Source organism: Coptis chinensis, chromosome 4 (genome assembly GCF_015680905.1).
Source record: "Coptis chinensis isolate HL-2020 chromosome 4, ASM1568090v1, whole genome shotgun sequence".
Taxonomy (NCBI): domain Eukaryota; kingdom Viridiplantae; phylum Streptophyta; class Magnoliopsida; order Ranunculales; family Ranunculaceae; genus Coptis; species Coptis chinensis.
In genome coordinates this window covers 19,288,026-19,298,793 of record NC_141459.1, presented here as the reverse complement: position 1 = coordinate 19,298,793, position 10,768 = coordinate 19,288,026, and the positions used below count along the sequence as shown (strand labels likewise).

Genomic DNA, 10,768 nt, shown 5'->3' with positions numbered 1-10,768 from the left:
GAAACTTGTGGAACTTAGAAACTAGTCCTCTATAACTACTCAACTTCACATCACACCTCTCACTTTGCATCTCTCACTTTACCTTTTATTTTCACTTCATAGCACTCATCATACACGGAGTGCGCACTCCCTTTGTTTTGCCTATACTCAGAGCGCGCGGGCCCTCAAATCACTAGACTTCGAGCAAGTCAAGAGCGCGCCTGCACCCTTCACCTCCGCATTCACTTAGTTTGTCGAATATTGCTATGTTTCTTTCTGGATTTTTGTGCTCGTATCACGGATTGGGTTGGGGTTGACATTGTGAGACCCACCAACTGCATTATACACTCATTCCGTGCAATGACATGGCAGGGGTGGAAGCTACAACCTAATTGGGTTGCCCCTTACACCCCATCCGACTAAGTGGCGCTTAACCGGTTAGAGATTGTAGATGATAAATGGCGTGAGGCCTGACAAATTATCATGGCGTGGTAGGATGCCAAGGAACCTCAATTATTTATTGAGGAGTAGGACAACGTGTAAATGTGGGATATGAGGTAAGTTTTTATTTTTGTTAGTGTCTACTTATGTCCCAAGCAATTTACTTCTTGTTATCCCCATAACGGGTGTAACTCATATAGAGTTGCGTCTGTTTTTCTTTACCTATATTAGTATGTTTTAAATTTGTTTTGCAGGTGTTCTTCAATTTTCACGCATTTCCATGGTATTTCCTACCCTTCTTATTTTATTACTTTGAGGACAAAACATGTTTTTATTTGGGGGTGGCACAGAAACACACGTAAATTAAGGCACATATTAGGATAATACATGTATAATATGCACTTGTTTTATAGTAAAAAATTAAAAAAAAATCATAAATATAAATAAAAAGTTTATGCTATACACTTAGAAATATTGGTATTGTTTCATTCTCCATGATGATATTAGTTTAGATATTTCACATTAGCTCTTATATTAGAATAGTTTTTAGAAATTTAGTTTAATATGTAGGTAATAATCATTGCATCTTTCTATAAATATATTGCATGAGTATCTATGATTGTTTGGCAGCAAGTTTCTGAAATCTAGGCTAGAGTACTTATTCTACAAATCCTGTGAGAATATAGCCTAAAGCCTTATATGAGTGAAATATTTGAGAAATAACACAAGGGAGAAGTAAATTCCGAATAGAGAAATCACACGTCCACTTGCTTGATCACTATACCATATCCTAAGCGAGAATTTATGCCCTCTTTGGATCGATATAGCCATAAATTCAAACCTTATGAAATTATTTTCCGCTAGTCGCCCCTCTGAGCCTGTCTTTAGCCTTTCATAAACCGCAAATCCTTTACCCTTTTACAAAACAAAATAAAAATAAAAATCAGCCTACCCATATTTGAATGAGTCTGAGAATAGAGATGAAATGAAGAATAGGAAAGAGAAAGACCTGTGAAACCAAGAATTTGTTAGTTGCTTCAAATAAGAAAACAAAGTTTCCATCCAAAGAAAAGAAAAAAAATAATAAAATAAAAAGTTAGAACTCCAAAAACAGAATCAAAGGAGTAAAAAGCCAAAAGAAAAAGAAAAAAAAAAGGGCTAAGGATGGAAACAAAGTGTAGAAGCAAAGTAAAGAACAAAGTTTTCTCTAGTTACATAATATGAAGACTCTATTATCTCAGACTGGTTCTTTTTGAATATCCATTTACTTCATTATTAAACCATCACCTAATTTCCGCAACACCTAATAAAGACCTCTAGCTCAATTAGGAATAAGTTAGTGCAGTGTGATAGTAAGTGGCAGATGTGTTTGATCGACTTCGACTTCCTTGTGTGTCATTGAGATTGTAAGGTAAAGTGTGCCCACTACGCACTGGAGTGAACGAAACTTGAGTGGAAAAATCAGAGTGGTTTTTGTCTTGACATATATGTGATGATCTACTTAAGGACGCTATTCCAAAGTTTCAGAAACGAACCTGTTATTATATTTCATAGCATAGTTAATTATATATATGTTTATTCATAGATGATTGATTATTATGCACGTATTAGCTTAGATTTCGACTTGATTATTTTGTATTCATTGCTAGTGAGATGTATAGATATCTGAGAATAAAGTAGGAAACAGTAATTTTATTTCTTAGTCGTTGTAGTATAGATGAAGTTTGTGAGTACCTTCTCTGGAAAACTCTCACGAGGTTATAACTCGTCCACTAGGAAATTCCTAGTTGTTTAAGGCCTTGTTGCATCACATCGATCGTCTGTCTTTCGGCGAAAAGAGATTAGTTAGAACTCCATTTTTAGTCACTTATATTAATTTCTCATATTTGCTTGAGGACAAACAAAATGTTGTTTGAGATGGTTTGATAAGAGCCCAAAACTGTAGTTTTAACCCTTTAATATCATTATATTTAGACCAATTATGTGTATAATAAATATGAGTTAGTACTGTTTACGTGCGCTTATGTATTTCAGGCATTGGAGTCGAATATGTAAAGAAACATGTCACTTTTGCGAGATAAAGGAGCAAATGTTGGTTGCTAAGAAATTCTATGATTAAAAGTCAAGATTCAAGGAGAAAAAACCTTTTTAAAGCCCGGTTAAAGCTGAAAAGTCAAAGTCAACGCGGGCAGAAATAGAGCAGAAAAGTCAATAGAACTTCCGCAGGCCGTTTCTTTGGACTCAGACCTCGGAATTGGGCCTATTATATGTCAAAACGACCGTCTCGGAAAGATCTTTCTAATGGTATAAGCGTTCATCCAATCAAAGTAGTAAAAATGGACGAAAATAGTGTTGAAATACATTTGCGCATAGAAACCCTTTTTGGACACATATGTAATTAGGTTTTGGGCTTGATTTCATGGCCCAAAACATGGCTCCAAAGCCAATGCACGAAATTGTAACCTAACCCTCTCCTATATAAAGAGGGTTGAAGGCTAAACAAAACTTGGCTACTCCCACTTTAGTTTAATATAGTTTAGGGTTTTCTCTCTCTCTCTCCCTTTTTAGTTTAGTTTAGTTTTAGTTAATTAGTTTAGTTTGTAGCCTCCATTAGATTAATAAAAGTCAAGTTATTGTTCTTCATTATGTCTTCTATTTATTATTATGTTTATGACAGTTTAATGACTTCTAGCTAAACCTCCATTAGAGGGGTTTGATAAAGCTTGATGAAGACTTGATATGTTAGTTAGAATTATTGCTTGTTAAGAGTTTCACTCTAGTAGGTTAGTTGATTCGCCATGAGAATGTGTTGAATTTCCTCACGTGCTAATTATTAGTTGGCAGAGATTGCCATGAATAATTAGGGATAAAATACTTAATCTTAATTGGTTAGGATTACAATAATCTACACTAGCATATTAGAAATAAATCAAGTGGAATCAAATCCCCATAATATTCTTCTCCATATTTTATTCAAGTCATATTCAATTGCTTAGTTAAATTAGTATAAGTTAAATTTATATATTTAGTTTCATAGTATAAATTCACCTCTATAAATATTGCTCTCACCATTGTTTCCTTGTATTTGATTAATTGGATTATATTATGTCTTGGTAGTTTAGGAGTGGAACGATTCCGTACTCTATATATTGCATGAATATACATGTGAACGTAAGAAATAAATAATTGATACCGTAAGAATAAGGTTAGAGAAATCTAATTGAGTTTTTACGGTTATCAGTGTACCAAAAGCCTAGGCTACTGCTGCTGAAGATTTTCTACCAAACATGGTTGTTGCTGTTCGAAGAGATTGGATCATAATCATCATCGTCGTCATCATCATCATCTTCGGAAGGAGTTGAGTTGAGTTGAGTTGAGTCGATCGAATAAGTGGTTTGTAAAGTAGGGCAACCTCGAGAGAAATCTCCACTGCTATGTAAAGTTTAAAGTTTAAACAACGAGCAGTCTTATTTTGGTAACTGCTTTTTAATTTCCAATTTAACCCTCACATCTTTTTAAATTAAATCAATTAAATATGTATATTCTAATATATAGAGTTAGTTAGACTTACCCCCCCATTACTAGTTGCAATTAGTGATACCCCCTCTATTTGTAAGATCCAACGGTCAGATTTCTTCATCTGAAAAAAAAATCATCTCGTAGCTAGCCCCGTTGGATCTTGCAAGGGGGGGGGGGGGTAAGTCTAACTAACCCTAATATATATTATACATGATTGGTCGGTTTAGGTTGGGATTGGGACTAAATCGACGATTGAACCGACTCTATCGGTTTTCATATATACTTAACCGAACCGAACTAGCTACTAAACATAACCGACCCAAAACCGACCGGTTAAAAATCCTACATATGCTAGAAATTTGGTTAATGAAATCATGTTCCGGAAGTATCATGTAATCAAGTACGACCTCTATAAGGCTTGACATCAATGTTGGCAAGAAAGTCACTACAGTTATCATGCATGAAAAAGGAAATCAGTGCTATGTAAAATGCAAGAACGGCGCACTTCAAAGTTTAAATTATGATGATTAGGCCTCACACACTATGAGTGACTGAATGTTCTTCATATAGAAAAAGCTTCTAATGACCTGGCCAATGCTGATATTCAGCAAAAGCAAATATGTGTAATGGACACCGTCAACATCACCACTCAAACGACCAAGAAGAGTTTGGAATGTGAACATGAAGAGTTTATTATTGTTGTCAATAAACTAGGATTATATTGTCTATTATGGTTAAAAAAACTGACATAAAATGATCAGGATCGAAAAGCTTGAATGACCTAATCCTAATGCACAGAGGCATATCATCCTTGATTAAGTGATTTTCCTCGAAAACAGTGAATACTTCTGGACTAGAAAATACGGAAGCAACTACTACTCGCTGTAACTAAAGAACCTTTAGCATCTTCTTGTTCAATTCGTTTTCCCAAGGACGATGCTGAAAAATGTTACGCTAAGTTTGGCAGGTGTGGCGTCCCCACAGAATCGATCTGTGACAAGCGATTGCATATCCAATCTAGATAAGACAAGGCTATCATGTTGATTGGACCAGGTGACATTGGCGGAAAAGAACGTATCTGAATAAACTCTACAGTCTAGACCCTCCTTTCCTCTTCATCCAAAAATCTTAAGAAAAAAAATGTACCGGCCATCAATCACTAAAGCAAATCTCTCCAGAGAGGAAAAACATTATCTAAATCGACTCGGAATCATCAAAAAATTTCCCCATCTCCCTGATTCACTAAAGACAAACCCTCTATTGATATAGAATTGAAACTCTCGATTAACAAACACTTGGAGCACTCCAAATGTTGTTGACCAGACCAAGACATATAGACTCCAAGTTGATCTCCTCTATTTTTGGAGATCCAAACCCAAGCCCCGATAAGGGGCATTAATTACTCATTATGAAAGCTATGAATCACCTCATCTCGGTAGTAAATGGATGAGCAGTTTGAGCAAGAAATATCTATTTTCATATTGCAATTTCAATCAGGACACCCATGTAATAAGAAAACAATACCAGGACTCATTAACATAAAGAAAGAAAATGCGCACCTTAAAAATGTGAAAGTTGTAAAGCCGCAGGAAGTATTGAGGATGCCAGTCTGAGCTGAGACAGCAACCACAGTGTTTCTATCATAGTTTCTGTAGTGGTAGTAATGGGGGCCCAAAGTATCAAAGAAAGGATGCGCCCGAGTTAACGAAAGATAGCATGCTGCGACGTACTGGATCGAGGCTAAGTCACGTGGTCGCAGTACGGAAACCCTACATGTGTAGAGAAGGAGACCGCGAGATGGAGGGACAGGTGGAGGGCCCGGATGAAGAAGAAATGGCACCAAAGAAGGCGGTGGGTAGACCTCGGAAGGTAAGAGTCCTAGAACAAATGCCAAAAGCGGCGGTGGAGGAAGGGGAAGAGCGAGGGGAAGGAAGGGGAGAAGAAGAAGTTCGACTTATGGGGGAGGAGATTGAAAGGCTAAGGGAAGAAAATGAGGGGCTGAGGAGAGAAAGAGAAAGGAGTGAGGAGGAGTCCGGGGAAGAGACAAGGGAGGAATCGGAGAACGAAAGGGTGGAAGAGGAGGAGGAACAGGGGCCGACTCTGGTTGACAACCCAGTTACGGGATTAACGATGGAGCAAGTCCAACAAATGATTAACAACGACCGGGAGGCGAATCTGCTACAAACGAAAGTTCAGGCGGTGGCGGCCCGATCAAGTGGTGGCGGGGGATCGAACCGCAACCCGCCGGCGATCGATATGGACTTCTGAGGTGCCAAAAAACGTTTCAATCAGCCAAGGTTTGAGAGATATGACGGAATGGGAGACCCGGCAGATCACATCCATCACTTTCGGCAACAGATGCCTCTCTGGCAAGAGGCGAAGTACGATGGTCTGCGATGTATGATGTTCCCGGCCAGTCTTAAAGGAGGGGCTTCCGACTGGTACTATCGGTTGCCGTCAAGGAGCATAACCAATTTCCAAGAGTTGGAGCAAGCCTTTGTTGATCACTTTATACATCAGAAGCGGAGGGTGGTAGACATCGTGACCTTATTTAATGTCAGACAAAGGTCCGCCGAATCAGTCAGGGAGTACGATGTCGCCTTCTTCGGAAACACTTAAAGTGGAAAATCTGGATGAGAGGATCGGCGGTAATAAGCGTTCGAGGCTGCGACCAGTGCGGCATTACATCGGTCCGGGCAAAAGAATGAGATTGCGACATTGCACGAGCTCTATCATCCGTGTAGAGAAGTATATCGATATGAGGACACTATATGCAGAAAGACTCAAAGAGGGAGCTAAAAGGCGATTCTGGTAGAAAAAAGAAGGGGGCGCAGGAAGACGAGGGGAGAAGACGAGAGGTGGGGAAAGGTATCGCGGTAAGACACCGCGGTTGGAGAGGGGGAGAGAAATGGCACGCAGGGAGCAGAGGGAGAGAAAGCCATACCGCGAGGTAGAACAAGTGCCCCTGGCGAGACCGTTGAGTGAGATACTGCCGTTGATAAAGAATGTGCCGGGATATGAAGGTCCGCGAACGTTTCCTGCCGAAATGCCTAATAAGCCCTACTGCGAATATCACCAGGTGCACAATCATGGAACAAACGACTGCTATGCTTTAAAATGATTGGTTCAGAGATTAGTTTAGAAGGGAGTGATGAGGGAGTTCGTAGCGGAGCCACAGAATAGGGAGTCGGTGCCCAATGCTGGAAGAATATTGGGAACCATAAACGTTATCTTCAGTGGGGAAGCACTGAGTCACAATGACCACCGGGATAAGGTCAGGAGGACAGCGAGCATTCAACAAGTTAATGAGTCCCACCGAGGGCAGAGTTACAGCACGGAGCTAAGGAAAGGGGAAGAGAGGATAACCTTCTCCAATGCAGATCTCCGAACCGTGGATACTCCGCATGAAGATGCGCTAGTCATCACGGTAGCAATGGGTAATTATGTGGTCAAAAGAGTCCTGATTGACTGTGGCAGCGCCATGGATTTGTTGTTTAAGGGAGCTCTTGAGGAGATGGGGATGGACCCGGGGCAACTAAGGCCCCCGCGGACTAGTTTGTATGGGTTCAATGGGAGCGTCACGGAGCCTATGGGTGAACTTTTGCTGCCAGTGACAATGGGTCCGGTGACGGTGTTCTCGAGATTTATGGTGGTGGACTCCCAATCCCAGTATAACGCGATCCTAGGGAGGAGATGGATACATGAGATGAGGCGGTGCCCTCGACTTATTATCGGTCATACGCTTCCTTACCTACGGGAACATCACGAGGTCCGGGAGATCAAGTGGCCTCCAAGAACGACCACCGAGAACACAATTAAGAGGATGTCCCGGAGGCGGGTGTGGATCGGCGAACCCGAGGAAGAGGGTCGGCATAGCAATTCTGATCTTGGGGCCGTGGAGGGGGCGGAAGAGGCCGCGATGGTTCCAAAGACTATAGATGAAACAGAAGTAGTGGATCTGGGAGAGGGCGGAGAGGGGAGGTTGACGTCGATTGGATCGAGGCTGACGAGCGAATGGAAGGCTAAGTTGGTGCAATGTTTGGTGGAGAACAAGGACGTGTTCGCATGGGGAATAGAGGATGTTACGGGCTTGGATCCGGGATTAGCATGTCATCGCCTACATATGAGGGAGGACGCGAAGCCTGTGAGACAGAAGATGAGGGGAATGAGGGCTAAATACGCGGAAGGAATCCGGGAAGAGGTTGCCAGACTAAAGAATGCCGGGATCATAAGAGAGGTGGAGTTCACGGGTGGTCTGTCCAATATAGTTCGCGGTCCCAAAGAAAAATGGGAAGGTCGCGAATGTGTGTCGACTTCACGGGCGTAAACCTCGAGTGTCCGGGATAGTTATCCTATGCCGCTGAATTGGACGAATTGGTAGACGGGGCGGCCGGGCTTGATATATTCTCATTTATGGATGCGTCCATGGGTACAACCAGTCGCGATGTATGGTCCGATCGGGAAAAGACATCATTCGTGGTGGAAGGAGGCACATCTTGCTATAATGAGGATGCCATTCGGGTTGAAAAATGCGGGGGAGCTACGTTCCGTGTTGGGAGAAAAATGTTTGAGGGCAAGATCCGGCGGGGCATTGAGATATACATCGATGATATGGTGGAGAAAAGCATGTCAGAATTAGAGCACCTGGAGGGGTTGAGGGAGACGTTCCAGATACTGCGGGTCCACAACCTGAAACTTAACCCAGAGAAATGCACATTTGGAGTCACCACAGGGAAATTTCTGGGGTACATCATGACGCAGCGGGGAATAGAGGCAAACCCCGAATAGATAAGATCGCTGGTAGAGATGCCGTCGCCGCAGACAGTGAATGAGGTGCAGCGGTTGGCAGGTAGAGTCGCGGCTCTCAACAGGTTTATCTCAAAGTCATCCGACAAATGTAGGCCACTGTATCGACTATTGAGGAACACCACAGATTTCAAATGGACAACGGAGTGTGAAGAGGCATTCCGGGGGATTAAGAGTTATTTAGAGGAGACAATTTCTTTGCCGCGCCCAAAGTGGGAGAAAAAACTATTTTTGTACTTGGGGTCCACGGTTGCTGCTTCACTCGATCCTCGCTCGGGTAGTAGATAAAATAGAAAGACCAGGTGTACTTCCAGAGCAAAACCTTATTAGATGCACGACTAGGTACGTCCGAGTAGAAATGCATACAGCCTTGGTGTTCTCGGCCACGGCGAAGCCCCCATTTCGGCCCATGCGAATCGTGGTGACTAACCTGCCCCTCAAGCAGGCTTTGAGGGCTGAAAAATCAGGGAGGATGCTGAAATGGGCCGTGATGCTTAGTTCATATGAGATTAAGTATCAAGTCAGGACAGTGGAGAAGGCTCAGGCAGTGGCGGAATTCTTGGCGGAGTTCCCTGCAGAGGATCCTACATGGGGGGAGGAGATGGTTTTGGAGCCTGAGGGAGAGGAGGAACTGGATTGTCTGAACCCCTGGGATGCAAGGAATGGTTGGAGGGTGTTTGCTGATGGATCAGCAACAGATGCTGGCAGCGGAATAGGCGTGGTACTGGTCACTCCGGAGAACAATAGGTTAGAGCAGACGATGAAATTGGGCTTTGCAGCATCAAATAACGAGGCGGAGTATGAAGCTGTGATCGCGGGAATGAGAATGGCGGTAGAATTGGGCGTGAGAGAACTCACCATATACTCCAACTCCAATTTGGTGGTATGCCAGGCGAATGGAGGATTCGCGGCTCGGTGTCCTAGAATGGCAAGGTATTTGGGGGTCCTGCGGGCTTGGGCCTCGAAGTTCAACCAAATCCGATTCATCCATCTGAACCGTGGGGAGAACCGCCACGCCGATGCTCTAGCTTACGTGGCCGCCGCCATTCCAGGATCTGAGGAAAGGACAATCGAGATAAGGAAATTGAGCAGGCCGAGTACCGAGGAAAGGTTAGAGGTAATGATCAAGACGGAGGGTGATGATGGATGGATGGGTCCGTTCAAACAGTTCTTGGAGGGGGTCGAGGTGAAAGACCCTAAAGAAAGGCGGAGATTGGAACAGCGCCCTGAGGTACAATAATCGATTCGAGGAGAATTATATAGAAGGAACTTCAACGGGCTCTGTTGAAAATGTTTGGGGCGAAGAAATTTCAAGAGGTGCTCGATGAGAGCTTCACGAAGAGATCGCGGGGAGTCATTTAGCGGGCCGGACAACGGTACACCGGTTGTTAACACAAGGTTACTTTTGGCCGCACATGAAAAGAGACGCTGTAGAGTTCTCCAGGAAGTGTGAGAAATGTCAAAGGTTCTCTCAACTGATATGGGCCCCGGCCGCCGAGCCGCTGACTGTATCGAGTCCATGGCCATTTGCAATGTGGGCCCTCGACATCGTGGGGCCGCTGCCAATGGCCCGAGTCAAGAGGAGGTTCCTGTTGGTCGCGACAGACTACTTTACATAGTGGATTGAAGCCGTGCCCCTGCAAGTGGTAAAGGAAGCCCAAGTAATTAAGTTCTTGTGGGAGAATATCATTTGCCGTTTCGGGTTGCCGTATGCTATCGTTGCGGATAATGGAGCCGCAGTTCACGGGATCGAGTTAAGAGCTTTATGCGGGCCTATCATGTGAAGCGGGGTTCGGCCCCGTTAACAACCCGAGGGCAATGGGCAGCGGAGTCCTCCAACAAGACCATACTAAAAACAATCTCAAGAGAAAGTTGGAAAGGAAGAAAGGGTCCCAGGCCAACGAGCTCAACCATGTACTATGGGCATATCGAACAACGCCCAGGACCACTACAAAGGAGACCCCTTTTTCTTTAGCGTATGGTGTTGAGGCCGTGATACCAACAGGCCCGGTGGCAGCTACTA

The 10,768-nt window shown here is 43.3% G+C and overlaps 1 protein-coding gene across 1 annotated transcript; it reads left to right on the top strand.

Moving 5' to 3' along the window:
- Positions 1–9,103: 9,103 nt before the first annotated feature.
- Positions 9,104–9,985, top strand: LOC147502393 (uncharacterized). The gene has a single exon (XM_086604527.1). It carries the CDS (start codon positions 9,104–9,106, stop codon positions 9,983–9,985), a length of 882 nt encoding a protein of 293 aa, XP_086460653.1.
- The last annotated feature ends 783 nt before the right edge of the window (positions 9,986–10,768 follow it).